The sequence below is a fragment of the Dipodomys merriami genome, unplaced genomic scaffold, assembly GCF_024711535.1.
Source record: "Dipodomys merriami isolate MVZ:Mamm:240054 unplaced genomic scaffold, mDipMer1.0.p SCAF_110, whole genome shotgun sequence".
Taxonomy (NCBI): domain Eukaryota; kingdom Metazoa; phylum Chordata; class Mammalia; order Rodentia; family Heteromyidae; genus Dipodomys; species Dipodomys merriami.
Window position 1 is genome coordinate 283,690 of NW_027202383.1, and position 18,270 is coordinate 301,959.

Consider the following 18,270-nt stretch of genomic DNA (forward strand, 5'->3'; position numbering starts at 1 on the left):
CAGACCTGGAAACAGAGTAAACAAATCAGTTAAGCTTTGGGTACCAACAGTACTAAAACACAAGAGAAATATGAAAAAAATTAAGTTAAATTTCACAAATACTAGTGTACCTACTTACTGTGCATTAGGGTAGGGGAAAGGATGGGTAATTTTCTTTAAATGGCAATGTGAAATATTCCTTGGCTTCATACCCTTCAGTGTCCCACTGATCTTTGGGTAAGAATTCATATCCTTACCATGGCTACAGATTTCCTGAATGACACAGACCAGGAAATGTCTGCCTCTCCATCTCTCCTGTGCCATTCCCACCTACTTTCTGGGCACCTTTAATTCCTCTGTACTCTATGAATTGTCAGTTGGACTTAATTTTTATTTACATGATTAATAACTGACTTTTATATCTTTCGCAAGGCCTGTGAACCGCATGAGGGTGGACACACCCTGCTCTGCTGCTGCATCCGTACTGTCTATGGACTGCCACACAGCACTCCTCACGTATTTGTTTAGTAAATGAACTCTCAAAGAACTTAGAACTCTATGAGAGCAACATACAAATAAGTAAATAATTCTAATAACTGGTAAAAATACAAATGTAATTATAGGATAATGCAACTAAGGATTAAAACATAATATCAGTTTAAATAAAATACAAAAGTAAATTACATTAAACAGATATTCTTACATACTGATTTGGATATGAAATTCTATGAAACAGGCACATCACTTATTAGGGAATGAGGTGTATTTCACATAGATTTTCCAGGTGAAAAAGCTTCTATTTTAGACATTAAATTTGATGATCACCTTTCCAAAGAGCAATTTTTCTTGTTAAGCAGAGTATCTTAAATATTATGTTTATGATTCTGAGTCATAACTAGAGACATAATTACTACACCATGAACACCTCTGTCAGCTCTAAATTTCTTGGCATTCTTTCTATAGCATCCCTTTCAGGTAGAATTTACTAGATAAAAGGTAAGATATCAAAGTCACTGCTACTACTGATAAATTAAAGCCAGACCCAGACCCTGAATTTAAGTGCATGAAATTTACACAATAGTTTTTAAGGTAGTAGTTTCCAAGTCACAGAGGAGTTCTCTGTTTATTATCTGGGATTACAGTTATACTTCAGATAGTTCACAAAGATAAGTGATCCACAAAATGAAATAAAAATATAAATGTGTGCTGGGCACCAGTGGCTCATGCCTGTAATCCTAGCTACTGAGAAGGGTGAGATCTGAGGATCACAGTTCAAAGCCAGCCCTGGCAGAAAAGTCTGTGAAATTAACCAATAGAAAAACAGAAGTGGTGCTGTGTCTCAAGCTGTAGAGCTCTCGCCTTGAGCTGAAGAGTGCAGGGACAACGCCCAAGGCCAGAGTTCAGCCCCATGACTGACCAAAAAAAAAAAAAAAAGTGTGCATAAATATCCGTAATATAAACAAGGAAGATGCCTTTAATTTGATTAACTAGAGCTAAAGGTGTCAGTAGTCTGACTAGTTGTAGGCCTACACTCTCAGAGAGGAGCAGGATTTTGTTGGGCAGTAGTGTGCCTGCACTACAGCAACAAATGATCCCATTACATTTCTCCAGCAAGGTCTCCCAAGACTCTCCAAGGAGATCAGCTGGCCTGTGCCCTTTTCTCCCTTGTTGCTCAATATATAGAGAGTGTTGGAAAGTATCAATACAGCTGAGGCAAGTAACTGGCTCAGTGCTGAGAAGGAAATCAGAGGCTGGGTTCCTAGGGTGCCCAGAAGCCACCAATGTTAGGATGAATCCACTAGTTTGTCATATGAAAAAAACAAAACCTTCATTTGTCCAAAGCACTGTTTTGAAAGCTATCATATGCTGTGCAAAGTAAAGTTAACTGTATTCCTATTGTAGCTACATTATTGAGAATTTCACAAAAAGTTGTGATGTGTAATGTTTTATTAGATTCTTAAAAGTGTGTGTGTGTGTGTGTGTGTGTGTGTGTGTGTGTGTGTGTGTGTGTGTGTGTGTGTGCGCGCGCGCGCGCCCTGTGGCTTGAACTCAGGGCCTGGGCACTGCCCCTGAGCTTTTCTATTCAAGGCTAGTGATCTACCAGTTGAGCTAAAGCTCTACTTCCAGCTTTTTTGGTGGTTAATTAGAGATTTAAGTCTTGAGGACTTCCTTGCCTGAGCTGGCTTATCAGATCTCAGCCTCCTGAGTAGCTAGGATTACACTTAGAGCCACCAGTGCCCAGCTGTAAATTGAATCTTGAACTCTATGTTTTAACTACTAGTTCTTGCTTAACCAATCCAATAACTATAGTTGCAGATGGAGGTAAAGAGTAACTTACCATGTCTTAACTTGCATTTGAAAATGACTTATTAAAGGTCCCATTCCCATCAAGATTTACATACCCTATCAAATCTCAAGACTATCCCTTTACAAAAATTTGGGATGTATAAGCTGTAGATCCCCTTGTTATGATCTGTATCCCCCAAAGTTAAGTGTTGGAAACTTAATCCCTAATGCAACCGTGTTGAAAGGCAGATGTTGTAAGAGCTTAATTAGGTCATGAAAGCATAGCCCTCAGGGACAGATTAGTGTGTCACTGTGATGACAGGTTAGTTATTGCAGGCGTGGGATCCTAATAAGAGGGTAAGTTCAGCTCCCTTGCATCCTTTTCCATTCCCTTTCTCTTTCACCCATCCTTCAGCCCTCAGCCTCTACCATGCTGTGAAGCAGCAAGAAGGCTCTCACTGGATGCCAGCCCCTTGAACATGGACTCCTCTACCTTCCAAAACCATGAGGGGAAAAAAAAACCTGTTTTTTTAGAAATTATCCAGTCTGGAATTCTGTTATCAAGGCAGCACAAATGAACTAAGGCATGCCTGCTCTACTGCCTAGAGTAACATCAAGAAAAAGAAACCACGTGAAACAGAAGAACTATGCATGACTGAACTTTGCACCGCAGGTAGATCCTTCTTACCTCAGCTTCCCTCCAGACCACAATGAAAAACATCTACTATTTCAACTTCTTTCTGTTCTTCCTAATTCCTAAACTCCCCATTCTACTTATTTCTGTGATTCAGACCTGAATAACCATTGCCTTTTTAGACAGTCATCTCCAAAGAGAATGCACGTACTTCTAATAACTGCAGTGGAACTAATATGTTCAAATCTTCCTTTGAGACTCCCTTTAGTCTATAAACACACAACAAAAATCTGTCTCTAAAATCTCATTTCATTTTCTTTCTTTTCCTTTCTATCAGTAGAGCGGCTTGAACTCAGGGGCCTGGGCACTGTTCCATAGCTTTTTCTCTCAAGGATGGCACTCTACCACTTGAGCCACAGTTTCACCTCCAGCCATTTAGAGGTTAATTGAAAATAAACGTCTCATGAAATTTCCGGCCTGTGCTGGCTTTGACTTTTTTTTTTTTTCAGTCGTGGGGCCTGAACTCTAGGCCCGGGCACTGTCCCTCAGCATTTCAGCTCAAGGCTAGCACTCTACCACTTGAGCCACAGCACCATTTTCGTTTTTTTCTGCTTATGTGGTACTGAGGAATTGAACCCAGGGCCTCATGCATGTGAGGCAAGCACTCTACTACTGAGCCACCTTCTCAGCCCCTGGCTTTGACTCATGATCCACAAATCTTAGCCTCCTAAATAGCTAGATTATAGCCCACTTCATTTTCTTGTCCAGGAGAATACTGTCCCACCTCAACACTATCCGCATACCAGGGAGAAGCTTTGTTATTTTGCAACAATAAAAATAAATAATAAAAGTCTTAGCTAGGTGCTAGTGTCCAAGTAATCCTAATTACTTGGGAGTCAGAGATCAGGGAAAGCTTATAGTTCAAGGGCAGCCCAGGTATCAACACAAGACCCTATCTCAATCAAGAGCTGGGTGTAGTAGTTCATGCCTGTCATTCTAGCTATGTGGGAAGTACAAATAGACTGTGGTCCAGGCCAGCCCAGCCATACATACAAGACCCTGAAAAAGTAACAAAGGCAAAAAGAATTGGGCATGGCTCAAGTGGTATAGAGAATGCCTCAAAAGCATGAAGCCATGAGTTCAACATCCAAGACCACCAAAAAATAATGAAATGAGACAGGCACCAGTGGCTCACGCCTGTAATTCTATCTATTCAGGAAGCTGAGATCTGAGGATTGAGGTTTGAAACCAGCAGGGCAAGAAAACTCTAATTGAGACTCTTCAATTAAGCACTCAAAAAAGCCAGAAGTGGAGCTGTTGCTCTGGTAATAAGAGTACTAGCTTTGAGCAAAAAGGCTCAGGGACAGTGCCCAGGCCCTGATTGAGTTTAAGACCCAGGACTCATACAGACACACAGACACACACAGACGCGTGCACACGCACACGCACACGCGCGCACACACACACACATACGTGCGCGCGCGCAAGAGAGAGAGAAAGAAGTCTTTCACTGTCCAATAAGGAGCAAGGACTTGACATCACGAGCACTCTTTACATGCCAAGAGATTTACAGAGTTTATAAACAGAGTAGAAAGAAGCAGGAATCTGATCATGGTCAACTGTACTGTAAGTACAGTGTCGGGCTACTCTTTCTTACATTCTTTTATTTAGTTGATCAAATGTTTAAGAATTGTTTTCAAGTGGGTAGAGGCAGGAGGAAAAAACAGAGAGAGCAAGGTAAGGGGTGACACTGTCTAAAAAGAAATGCACTTGCTAGGTGCCGGTGGCTCACACCTGTAATCCTAGCTACTCAGGAGGCTGAGATCTGAGGATCAAGTTCAAAGCCAGCCCAGTGCAGGAAAGACTCTTATCTTCAATAAACCACTCAGAAAACCGGAAGTGGCACAGTGGCTCAAGTAGTAAAGCACTAGCCTGAGCTGAAGAGCTGAGGGACAGCGTTCAGGCCTAGAGTTCAAGCTCCATGACTGACCAAAAAAAAAAAAAAAAAAAAAGAAATACACTCATTACCTGACTTATGTAACTGTAATCCCACTATTTATCACCTTTATAATAACATTAAAAAGTATTTTAAAAATTAAAAAAAGTGGGCTGGCAATGTGGCTTAGTAGACTGCTTGCCTAGCATGCATGAAGTCCTGAGTTAAGATTCCTCAGTATCACATAAACAGAAAAGCCAGAGTGGTGCTGTGGCTCAAATGGTAGAGTGCTAGCCTTGAGCAAAACAAACTCGGAGACAGTCCCCAGGCCCTGAGTTTAAGCCCCAGGATGGCAAAAATTAAAAAAAAAATTTTTTTAAGTGTTTCCAAGAGAGGTAACCAAAACTTATTAATATGAACAAGAAAAAATGGGAGGGGCTGGGCACCAGTGGCTCACACATGTAATCCTAGCTACTCAAGAGGCTGAGATCTGAGAATCACAGTTCAAAGCCAGCCCAGGACAGGAAAGTCCATGAGACTCTCATCTCCAATAAACCACTAGAAAACCGGAAGTGGTGCTGTGGCTCAAGTGGTAGAGAGCTCACCTTGAGCTGAAGAGCCAAGGGATAGCACCCAAGCCCAGAGTTCAAGCCCCACAACCAACAAAAAAGAAAAAAAATGGGAGGGGAGTCCAAGCAAATTTTTTAAATTCTACAAAGATTTTTTTTCAGAACTGAGTAATATTGGGTAATATTTTATTGTAATAACAAAAAAATGTTTTGGAAACACTGAGGTTTGAACTTAAAGCTTTATACTTGCTAGACAGGCACTCTACCACTCAGCCATACCTCCAGTCCTTCTCTGAACTGGTTAGCTTGAGGGTGTTACTTTTTGCTGGGCACATGCTGGCTTGGGACCATCTATTATGATTCCCATTATAGCCAGGATGCCAGGCCTGCATCACCATGCCTAGTGACTCATTCAGATAAGAGTCTTGCAGACTTTTCTGCATAGGCTGGCCTGAAACCACAATCCCCCCAATCTCAGCCTCCCACATAGCTGGGATGATAGGCATATAACTATACCCAGCTAGTAGTTGAAAAGAAAGCATCACATGTCTATTTAGGCTAGCCTAGAACCATGATCCGCTTAAGTAGCTAGGATTATCGGCATGTGCCACTGGTATCTGGTTGCAATAACAAGTTTTTATATCAAGCATTTCATGGTGACAGAGTTAAACTAAAATTACCTACCAAAATGAAATATGTATGTGGGTACATATGTATGTGTCTAAGTGTATATACATACACACATACACACATGTGCACATATATAAACATTTTTTCAAAAATAGTAAAGTACAGCCATGCATGGCAGTGTTTGTCACCTGGGAGGCTGAGTCAGGAGGATATAGAGTTCAAGGCTATACTGGCTTAGTTAATAAGTTCAGCTCTGACCTGAGCTACAAAGCAAAACTCTGTCTAAAAAATAAGAAGTTACAATAATAACTATCAACTCAGCAGCATTAAAAACATACTTACGGCTGGGAATGTGGCTTAGAGGTAAAGTGCTTGCCTAGCAAGCATGAAGCCCTCAGTTCGATTCTTAGTACCACATACACAGAAAAAGCCAGAAGTAGCATTGTGGCACAAGTGGTAAAGTGCTAACCTTGAGCAAAAAGAGCCCATGCCCTGAGATCAAGCCCCAGGATTGGCAAAAACAAAAAACAAACATACCATGTTCATAGTGGTATTATTCACAACAGTCAAGAAATAAAAGCAGGACTGGGAATATGGCTTAGTGGTAGAGTACTTGCCTAGCATGCATGAAGCCCTAGGTTTGATTCCTCGGTATCACATAACCAAAAAAAAAAAAAAAAAATTAAATTAAAAGGAAAAATAAACATTAAAATTTTTTTAAAAGAAGAAAGAAATAAATAGAAGCAGCCAGGTACCAGTGGCTGACACCTGTAATCTTAGTTACTCAGGAGGCTGAAATCTAAGGATCAAGGTTCAAAGCCTGCCAAGGCAGACAAATTAGAGAATGTCCAGTTAACCAGAAAAAAAGCCAGAAATGAAGGTTTGGCTTAAGTGACAGAGTACAAGCAGTAAGAGAACAAGTTGAGCAAGAGCACAAAGCTTGGAGTTCAAGCCCCAGTATCAGCTAACAGAGAGGATGGCATGGGAAGACAAGGCAGCAGAGAAAGGAACAGAGGAGGAGAAGACAGAGAGGAGGGAAACAAACCAAATTTCCATCCTCCATGGATGAATGGATAAATAAAACATGGGCTTTCCATAAAATGGAATATTAGGCTTAAAAATGAAAGAATTCTTGTTATATGCCACTACATGAATAAAATATAAGGATATATTATGCTAGTCACAACAAGTCAGTCATAACAAGACAAATAAGGATTGGGAAATTAGCTCAATACCACATGCCTACCACATGCAATGTCCTAGGTTCAATGACCAGTGCCACAAAAATATAGAAATAAGTAGCATATAAATCTATTTGTATAGGATAACCAGAAGCATCAAATTAGGACAAATAAAGTAAAATGGCAGTTTCCAAAGGTAAGAAATGGAGAAAAGAGAGAGTTATTTATAGTTTTAATTTTGTAGATGAAAAAGATGTAGAAAAATGTTACACAATGTACAAATACAACTCAATTGTACTTTTTTAAATAGTTAAGATGGAAAATTTCATGTTATATATGTTTCACCATAATAAAAAACGTATAGGGGACTGAAGGCCTGGCTCAAGTGGTACAGTGCCTTTCCAGTTCTACCACTCAATGCAAGCCCAGAGTTCAAACTCAGAACTTCGAAAACTATTATAAACAATGTCTACGTATCTTTACATGTCTATACACAGATATCATATAAACATACACATATACACCTAGACCTGCATAAAGATCATATCATCTACAAAAAAATTACATTCCATTGAAAATATAGTTCTAAGAAACAGAATTATTTTCCTTAAGGTTTATAAGATAAACACATACTTTGCTTTTTTAAAAATGTATCCAAAATGTTTATTAGTCATGCCAAATAACCTTCAGTTGTTCTATGCATGATGAAGTATCAATATCATTTATCTTACTTAAATCAATGTTTATTAATAACATATAACTTATTTAGCTTTCTCTTAAAGATGTAGCATCTAAAGTCCTAAGGTGTGGGAATGTACAACCAATGAACAGAATTGAAACTACTGAAAAAAATGTTTTTAATTCTTAATCTTGTCTGTTGAGTTTGTTCATAGGAAGGGAGTCTCAGATGCTCTCTAAAGCTTCCTAGAAGCTTTAATTTTCAGGAGTCAAGCTTCCTGAATATTAGGGGAAAAAGAAATTAAGGGAAAAACAGTGGCTCATGCTTGTACTCCCAGCTAATTAGGAGGCAGAGATCAGGAAAACTGCAGTTTGAGGTGAGCAGGCAAAAAGTTAGTGAGACCCCTTCTCAACCAAGCCAGACTTGGTGGAGTGTGCCAGTGATCTCTCTCCAAGAGATTTTAGGTAGAAGGATCACAATCTGAGGCTGGGGCTGGGGCTGAAATGGTAAGACCACCTGCTTAGCAATAAGAGACCCTGAATTCAAGTCTTGAATTCAAATCCTAAATTCAACCTTTTTTCAATCATTTATATGTTAGAATGAAGCATTTTAATGAAGCACTTAATGGACAACAGTTGATTAAGCCTGAGTGAGAGTCCCAGAATCACCTATTTCTTCTTTTTAATGCTTTGAACTCAGGGCTGTGCACTATCTAGGCAGGCATTCTACTACATGAGAAAGGACGCTAGGCATTTTTCCTTTCATTGACTCTCCAGGTAAAGTCTCACTTTTTTGCCTGAGACTGGCCCCAGACTACAATCCTATCTTTGCTTCACCATAGCTGGGATTACAGACACATGCCATTATTTCTGGCTTACCTGGTAAAACGATGGAATGGCGGGGGAGGGGAGGGGGGAGATACCACACTAACTTTTTGCTGGGGCTGGCCTTTCAAGGCCATGATCCTCCTAATTACCATCTCCTGAATAACAAAGGTGAGAGGCATGTGCCAGAATCACCTTTATCTTACTCAGTGCCTGTTACAGAGCAGGCAGTAAAAAAATACCTGTAAAAGAACTTCATTTTAGACATGTGACTTTACCTCATTTCTCTCGTCTACATCTTTGCATTTTTCAAGAAGAGCTTTCAGAGCAGGAATGTTTCCCTCTTCCACATAATTTATTACACTCTGTGAAATCAGAACTGACATTTTTGTAGAAAGCTGTCGCTACCTTTACTTTGCCTGTTAAAAACAAACAAAATACATGATTTATAGTTAGAAATAAACTAACCAAAATCCTCAAACAAAGCTTATGCTATCTGATCCAGTAATTTCTAGGAATTGACTCTAAAACCAAGAGAAAAGTAAGGATTTTTAGTGCCACATAATCTTAATCATCAGAGCAAAGACATGTATACAACACCTTGACTTTCTAAAATATGTCATATATTTTTATCTCTGGAAACCAGTAAGAGATTTTGTAAACACCACCACCAATACCCAGCATGCTCTTTGTTCCCGCACTTACAGTATCAATCGTAATACTTCAGACTGGCATCAGAGATTGGCTCTTTTGCTTTATGCAGCCTCACCACACCACCATTCAGACCAACTGAAGCACTATTGCCCACACCTGTCATGCTGCTGCATGCACCTGCCTTTGCTCAACTTGCTCCTTTCACTTAGATGTACACCTTCTGATCCACTCTACCAAAGCAGCCACAGGTAGGCAGAGATGATTGGCTCTTGTGTTATTTTGTTTTGCTTGATATATCTATATTTATTTTCACTTAAAAAAAACTATTGTAGGGCAGTCATAACGGTTCATGCCTATAATCCCAGCTACTCCGGAGGCAAACAGTAAAAGAATCACAGTTCAAGCCAGCACCAGTGACTCACGCCTGTAAACCTAACTACTCAGGAGGCTGAAATCTGAGGATGGCAGTTCAAAGCCAGCCCAGGCAGGAAAGACAGTGAGACTCTTATCTCCAATAAACCACTCAGAAAACCAGAAGTGGTACTGTGGCTCAAGTGGTAGAGTGTTAGCCTTGAGCTGAAGAGCTGAGGGACAGTGCCCAGGCCCAGAGTTCAAGCACCACGACCACCACCAACAACAACAAAAAAAAGAATCACAGTTCAAGGTAATCCCAGAAAAAAACTAGAGACACCCCGCCAAATTTCAATATACAGCATGGTGGTATACCCTGTATTCTAGTTACACAGAAAGTAATGAACAGGAAGACTGATACCCAGGGCAGCCCAGACATAAACTAGACCCTATCTCAAAAATAACTTTAACAAAAAACAAAAAGGGCTGAGGGATTAACTCCCTCATACCACCACCAAAAAAAAAAAAAAAAAAAAAAAAAAAAAAAAAACCATCACAAGGAAAAAATAATGCAGCTTTTCATCTTGCATATGAATCTCAATGCTGACTCTTCAAGAAAAACTTGTTAAGGGCAGTCTTAGCAGGGATTAAAAGTAGGCACCCCAGAGCCAGGCTGCTGGTTTTGACTCCTGACTTGACCACTTGCTGTGCTATCCTCTTTGGTGATTCTCTTGGGCTGCCTGTCTAAGTTTCTCATCTTTAAATAACTGTATGTAAAATATGTAAAAGGATTTAAATGGTGCCTAATACATAGGAGCACAATAAATATCAGCTATTTTATATAACAGAAAAGTATCATCTCTTAACCACCCTTTCTTAGTCTCTCCCACTAGGATATAAAAAGAAGGACTATTTGTTGTTCTATACTAAGTCCTCATCACCTAACCCAGTTCGTGGCCCATAGAAGACACTGTATTCTTTAAATAAATAAGCATTTTTTTTTTGTCAAATGGGGCTATAAGATTATATGTATTCTTTTGACCAATCAGCAAAACAATTGATATATTCTGCCATATTTTTCAGTAGTAGATATAGCCATACTAACGCTATGAAAATATTTTTGTGGGCTGGGAAGGTGGCTCAATGGTAGAGCACGTGCCTTGCGTGCCTGAGGCCCTGGGTTCAATTCCTCAGCACCACATAAGCAAAAAGAAAAAAGCCGGAAGTGGTGCTGTGGCTCAAGTGGTAGAGCACTAGCCTTGAGCTGAAGAGCTGAGGGAAGGCGTCCAGGCCCAGAGTTCAGGCCCCACGACCGGAGGCCCCCCCCCCCAAAAAAAAACTATATATATATTTTGTGTGTGTGTGTGTGTGTATGTGATTTTTAAAAAGTGCTTATTTTTAGAATCTGTAAACAAATTTAACATATCAACAACATTTTGGTATATTCAGAATACTGTCCTGAAAGGACCTGTGGCTTAGTAGGTGCCCTCTACTTTTCTCCCATTACAAACAAAGGACACCAAAGCAAAAATAGTGATCAGGTTGTCAAATCTTACTAATTCGGCACACTCCAGATATGACACAATACATTCCTGTGGCCTCTTCTATCCCACGTCTCTCATAAGTTTCCAACCACAAGGACCCAAATGCAGTGACTGTATCCTGGTGTCAGTATTTCTAGTACTCACCACCTCCATATAGAAGCCAGAGTGACCACCTTGTAAGTATTCTGAGCTCAGCCCTCCCCCACCCCAACAACTATCCTCTCACTCAAAATAAAATCCCAAATACCTGCCATGGCCTACAAGGCTCTATCTGATCTGCTTTACCCCTTGCCAGTCTCCCTAAGCTCATCTCCTACAATTCAGTACTTCATTCTGCTAGGCCACACAGTTTTAGTACAAATGTCAACCTGATCCGAGCCTCCCTAAATCTTCTATAAATCAGCCATCACCTCTGCATCTATCAGTCCCCATTCCATAACCTTGCCTTATTCTTCTAGAAAGCACTCAGCTACTTTAACACACCATTTATTTTTAATGTCTCGTACCTCCTGCTCCCAATAAACGTGCTCAATGAGAATGGGAACTATCTCTGTCCCAGTACTCAACCTCCAGTGCTCAAAGAAGTGCCTGGCAGTCAGCAGAACCCTGTATCTGCACAACCATGAGTGTCCCATGCTCCCGGGGCTGATCCACCTGCCTGAATGCCTGACCCAGCACTGGCACGCCTACTGAACTGGAACATGTCCTTCAACTCAGCTCTGTGTCACCTCTCCTGGATCTCCTCCTCCCTTTCTCCCCTCAACCCTCTACTGCCCTTCCCTGCCTGCTAATATCATCTATACATCACATTTCACATGTGCTTTTAGACTTTCACATATGCTTTTACATCTTCGAATACAACAATGTATCACAATCACCCATTTCTAGGAAACCTTTGGGAACAGGATCACATTTATTTTACAGTTGGTATATATGAATGAAGACAAGTGTTCTTTGTACTATTCTGACTGTTCTGTAGAAGTTACTTTAACATAAAAATGTGAAACACTCACATAAACATCTAGCAGCCCTAATATGGACCAAATATTTTTAATATCACAGTATTACATAAAACTGGGAAGAATGCAATTAAGAAAAGCAGCTATAGACATCAAGTTCAACCATTAAAGAAAACAAAGATTCAAAGTCATAGATTTTTCAATCTTGTTACCTCTCCCATAATCTGTTATGAAGACTGTATGTGTGTCATCTTTGGATACTTTTGTTTTGTTTTTGCCAATCCTGGACTTGAACTCGGGGTCTGGGTGCTGTCCCTAAGCCTCTTTGTTCTCAAGGCTAGTGCTCTCCCACTTGAGCCACAGTGACACTTCCAGGTTTTGGGGGGTAGTTTTTTTTAGAGATAAGAGTCTCACAAACTTTTCTGCTTGGTCTGGCTTCAAACCACAAACCTCAAATCTCAACCTCCTGAGTAGCTAGCTAGGATTATAGGCATGAGCCACCAGCACCTGGTTATCTTTGGATACTTAAAACATAAAAAGGTTAATACTCTTAGTCTTTAGACTAATATTAAGCAGAAATTTTTTTAAAGTTTTTAAAACCATAAATCAAAACTGTTTTTGCCTTAACTACCCAAAAGATGTCCTTTGAACTAGTTATTTAAGGGAAGGTGATCTATTTTTGTCACATAATCACATGAAAATACATTCTACACAGCTACACATCAGTAACAGTTCAATCTAATAGTTCATTGGGAACCTGTAATTTGCAAGTACTCTGCTATGGGTGGAATAAGATGCCATTCTTGCCTATGAAGACAGTTCTTCAGCAAAAGGGAAGTAACAGGAAAAGAGGAAAATGCCTAAAATAGAATTGGCAACATACTGGATAGGGATCAAAATACATGGGTTCAAGAATATATGGATTCATTACAGGATTCTGTTTGTGTATTTGGGGTCAGAAATTCAGCAGTGGGCTTTCCTGACTGCTTTAAATTCTGGTCATCTCTGCATTTATCCTTTCTTCCCTTATTGCTGCCACCATTTTCCCAGTGCTAGATGTTGTCTAGAACACAAAGGATGCCAGCACACTTTAGATGAATAAAGAAAACCTAGGCTGGGTGCTGGTGGCTCACACTTATAATCCTAGTTACTGGGAAGGCTGAGATTGGAAGATTGTGGTTTGAAGAGAGGGGAAGGGAGGGGAGAAGAGGAGAGGAGAGAAGAAAGGAGAAGAGAGGAGAGGAGAGAAGAAAGAAGAAGAGAGGAGAGGAGAGAGGGGAGGAGAGGTCTAGTCTGGTCTGTACTGGTTACCATTAAGTGCAAGACTCAAGCTAGTCCCAGTAAATTTCCATCATGTGGCTGACTAGAGAAGAAGAAACAGGTGGAAGATGACTACAAGTCTGTGCATGTGGCTGGAGACTGGTGCGGCAAGGAGCAAAAAGAAGAGAAGCCAGCAAGAACAGCAGCGTTTCTTGGCGTGGTTATGCCCACCTCTCCCCACCACTTAGGCCGGATGAGTTAGGGAGAAGGTGAAATGCTTCCAATAGCTGGGTGGCAGAAATGAAAACCTGGAAATTAGAGTTCAATGTCACTCTGGAAATCATTCACACAGTGAAGAAAAATACAAAAGGATTCTCAAACTAGTGTACATCAAAACTATTTGAAGGAAGTGGCGCTGTAGCTCAAGTGGTAGAGCGCTCGCCTTGAGCTGAAGAGCTGAGGGACATCGCTCAGGCCCAGAGTTCAAGCCCCACGACCGACAAAAAAAAAAAAAAAAAAAAAAACTATTTGAAGAGCTTCTCATATACTCTACCCTGTCTCATTCCCACAGAGAATCCCATCGGGTAGACTTACAAAATTGGCCCCAAATTGGTATTTCAACAATCACCCTCACGGGGCACTGATAAAACAGTCCATCACACTAGGACGAGGGAACAAAGAACTACATCATCTTTCAACCTTGGCTCTCCACTTCCACCTGACACGATCTCTTTTTAAAATGTAGCTGTTTGCTCTCAGGTGTTGTCAAGATGTAGGCAGAACCTTACACATTAGAATCACCCTCAAGAGGTGTTTCCTGGGGCCACGCCCCAGTTCCACATAAACAGGCAGGGCAGCTGCAGTCTTAAAAAATCACCTCTAGGGAGCAGCGATGACTCCATAAAACTGTTATTTACAGAAAAATACCTTCGATGGCTTCAACCTTTCTATATGCCAAAATAACTCGAAAAAGTACAATCCCGTTCTTTGGCTGACAAAGAGATCATCCAAGTACAGCGATGAAAAATACCTGCCGCAGCGTGCAGGGCTCCGGTCGAGCGAAGAATCCGCCCTTCCTCCGCAAAGCTTTTAAAAGCCCGCGCAGCACAATGGAGCGGGGCCCCGCGCGAAAGCCAAGCATGCAAAACAATAGCACCGCGCCAGGGAGGCCATCGGCCTTCCCACCAGCACCGACTGCCAGGGCTCTCCTGCGGGTGTGCGAGCGGCTGCGGGGCCTGGCCGAAGAAAACCCACCATTTCCCGGCCCGCCCCGCCCGGACCCCGCGCGCGCCCCGCCCCGGGAAGGCGAGCCGCAGACCTTCCCGGCGCCCAGCGGACCCCGAGCCCCGTCCAGCCAGCACCTCGCCTCCCCGCCCGGCCTAGCCCGCCCCGCCCCTTGCCCCCGCAGGCAGCCAACCCTCCCCAGCCTGCAACCCGCCCCGCCCGACCGCCGCCCTTCCCCGGGCCCGCACCTCCCCGCAGCCCCCTCCCATCCCCCCAACTCCGCACCCGCCCCGCTGGGCCTCGAACCCTCCCCTCGCCCGCACCTGCACCGACCTGCATTCCTCCTCCGGGCCGCACCTTCCCCCCGACCCGCACCCTCCTCCTGGCCCGCACCCCCCGCCTTCCCCGCCCAGGCCTCACCCCACCCCTGACCCGAACCCCCAACTCCCCCAGGCCGCACCCCGCCCCGCCCAGCCTCGACCCTTCCCCGCGCCCGCACCCCTCCCGCCCGCACCTCCCCCCAGGCCCGGCCGCGCACCGCCCCGAGCCCGCTCCGCGCCGGGCCCGCCCCGCCCGGCCTCCACACCGACTCGCCCCAGACCCTCCGGGCCGGCCCGCCTCAGGCCCCCTCCTCACGTCACCTCACCCCGGCCACTCCCCGGCGACCCGCGAAGCCCCGCTGGTTACCTCCACTCTGGCCGCAGACGACGTCCTCAGTCCTCAGCTCGGCGAGACCCGCCCGCTGGACCACCGGCAAGGTCAGAGGACGCGGAAAGAAGAGGCTGCGGCTCGGAGCGCGTCGCCCTCTCCACGACCGGCGGCCATCTTCCCCCGGCTCGGGAACTGACAGGTCACGTGGGCGGGGCGGGGCGTCGGCGGCCACGCCCCCGGGGCGGGGCCGAGGCGCGGCCGGCGCGGCTGGCGCAGCCGGGCCGCCCGCGGCACTGCCGCTGACCTCGGATGAGTGTATTTTCGCGAGTGCTCCGGGCAATCTTACTTAGGCGTCTGGGTCACCCTTTATATTACCGTGTGACCCAACCTTCCACTGCAGTTAAGCTTATTCAGAGAAATAAACCACAATTATACGCGGAAGAACTGGCACCGCCTCCCGGAGCTGGACACCGAGGGTGACCGGCCCCTCCTGGAAAAGCCCCCTGGCGTGGGCTTTGTGGCTGTGGTTCCCCGCTTCCACCCGTCAGACTGCACCCCTTACACTCGGTGACAGTTGCAGAGCTCTGGACAATCACCAGTGTGACTGGTCCTCTGCGGGGTCTCAGCCGGCCGGGGGCGAGGGGGGGTGTCGTTCCTGACACAGGCCTGGGGGGCTCAGCCGGCCGGGGGGCTTCCTGACACAGGCCTGGGGGGCTCAGCCGGCCGGGGGGCTTCCTGACACAAGCCTGGGGGGCTCAGCCGGCCGGGGGGCTTCCTGACACAGGCCTGGGGGGCTCAGCCGGCCGGGCAGGGGCTTCCTGACACAGGCCTGGGGGGCTCAGCCGGCCGGGGGGCTTCCTGACACAGGCCTGGGGGCTCAGCCGGCCGGGGGGGGCTTCCTGACACAGGCCTGGGGGGCTCAGCCGGCCGGGGGGCTTCCTGACACAGGCCTGGGGGGCTTCCTGACACAGGCCTGGGGGGCTTCCTGACACAGGCCTGGGGGGCTTTCTGACACAGGCCTGGGGGGCTCAGCCGGCGGGGGGGGCTTCCTGACACAGGCCTGGGGGCTCAGCCGGCCGGGGGGCTTCCTGACACAGGCCTGGGGGCTCAGCCGGCCGGGGGCGAGGGGGGGTGTCGTTCCTGACACAGGCCTGGGGGGCTCAGCTGGCCGGGGGGGCTTCCTGACACAGGCACGAGGGTCCTCTTTGTCCCTCCAAGTCACATCCACGGAGCACACTCCTCCGTGGTTTTTCTCCCGAGTTGGCTGATGCGCTTCTGCTGTGGCCAAGAACTGTTGTAGACATCAAAACTGCAGCTGGTTGAGGATAAGGCCCGGGGAAGGGGATTTCACAACAGCTCCCAGCTGATCTAATGAAAGTCCATTTTCAGACTGTCCAAATCAGCGGTTTCAAATCTGGAACAACTACTCAGAAGATTACATTTTTGAGGACCCAGAAGGGACAGGTGTCCTTTTACAAAGGTGATAGCAACACAGGAAGTGGAGCTGTGGCCCTGGAACGGGGAGCTGCGCCCAAACCTCTCAAGCTATCTGAATTATTTGAAACACAGCAAACATCTGAACCATCTGGCCAGGTTTCCCAGCAGGTTTGAGACACAGGGACCATGTGGACTGTGTATGTAGTTCGTCATTGAAAAAGAAAAGACAACCGTAGCAGCCATGTTCGTGTGGGCTTGAGGGCTGGGCCTCTAAGGCCCCTGACCATCCCACCCCCACCTTGTAACCCACCTCCCACAGGTGCCAGAGCCCCTACCCCCAGTCACTGTAACTGCTTACCACTTTGTTGGTAAAACCACTCCTCTCTCTACAAGCCTGGACACTGGCTTTAGGTATGTGCAGGCTCATGCCCAGGCCAAGTTCTGCCCCCGAGGAGTGACTCATGTCCTCCAGGTCCTGTGGAATAATATGGGGAGAATTTCTCTATGAAGAATTTGGCCAAGCCCACCTCAGCGTCAGCCATGGTCCCAGGCTGCCTAGACCTCCTGTTCCTTCTGCCACCAAATACAGATCTCCATGTGAAGTTTTTGTCTTGTGTGTGTGTATGTGTGCATGCACGCGTGCATGCGTGTTGTTTTGGGCAGTACTGGAATTTAAACTCAAAATCTTAAGCTTGCTAGGCAGCTGCTCTACCACGTAAGCCATACCTAAGCCCCAATTGGCTTTTAGTAATATTTCTCAAAGAAGCCCTGATACTAATCTGAGCAGAAGGGATTAGAATCAAGCCTCATTTTAGTCCACATTTTAATGTCAGATGGCTGGGGCATCAGACACCGGGATGCAAGGTGGGATGGGTAAGGAGAGGGAGGGAATATATTTGTCAACCAGCTCCTGCTCCAAGGCAGATCTAAACCAGAGAAGGAACACACTCTCAGCTCATGTTTTTTTACATCATTGAGACCAGCATTTCAGTACTAAAATGAGAAACTTTAATGACTTAAAAATGACGAGGCAGCTGGGCACCAGTGGCTCATACCTGTAATCCTAACTACTTAGGAGGCTGAGATCTGAGGATCACAATTCAAAGCTAGCCCAGGCAGGAAAGGCTGTGAAATTCTTATCCCCAATACACCACCAGAAAAATGGAAGTGCCACTGTAGCTCAAGTGGTAGAGGGCTTGCCTTGAGCTGAAGAGCTCAGGGACAGTGCCCAGGCCCAGATTTCAAGCCCCATGACCGACTTAAAAAAAAAAAAAGATTGGGTAACATTTTGTGATCTAAAACTGACTAGAAAGAAATGATGAAAATTATGAGAGGGGTGAGCAGCAAGAGGATATGGGGAATTTGCAGTCATTGGGGAAAATGGAGTTGCTGTACAATTCTTCCACACTACATTCTCCTGCCTCAAATAATTGTTATACTAAGACACTTCTAGTTATTTGTTGTAGTTCAGG

At 44.8% G+C, this 18,270-nt stretch overlaps 1 protein-coding gene across 13 annotated transcripts in view; it reads right to left on the reverse strand.

The window, feature by feature from the left end:
• Kidins220 (kinase D interacting substrate 220) overlaps positions 1–15,542 on the reverse strand; it is a 106,636-nt gene extending 91,094 nt beyond the window's left edge. For all 13 annotated transcript variants that reach the window (XM_070015229.1, XM_070015227.1, XM_070015228.1 and 10 more), the window contains exons 1-2: positions 15,398–15,542; positions 8,997–9,137 (exon numbers count right to left, since the gene is read on the reverse strand). In XM_070015229.1, the coding sequence (XP_069871330.1) occupies positions 8,997–9,104 (108 nt within the window). In that variant the 5' untranslated portion in view covers positions 9,105–9,137; positions 15,398–15,542. The remainder of the gene's footprint in view (positions 1–8,996; positions 9,138–15,397) is intronic.
• Positions 15,543–18,270: the final 2,728 nt, after the last annotated feature.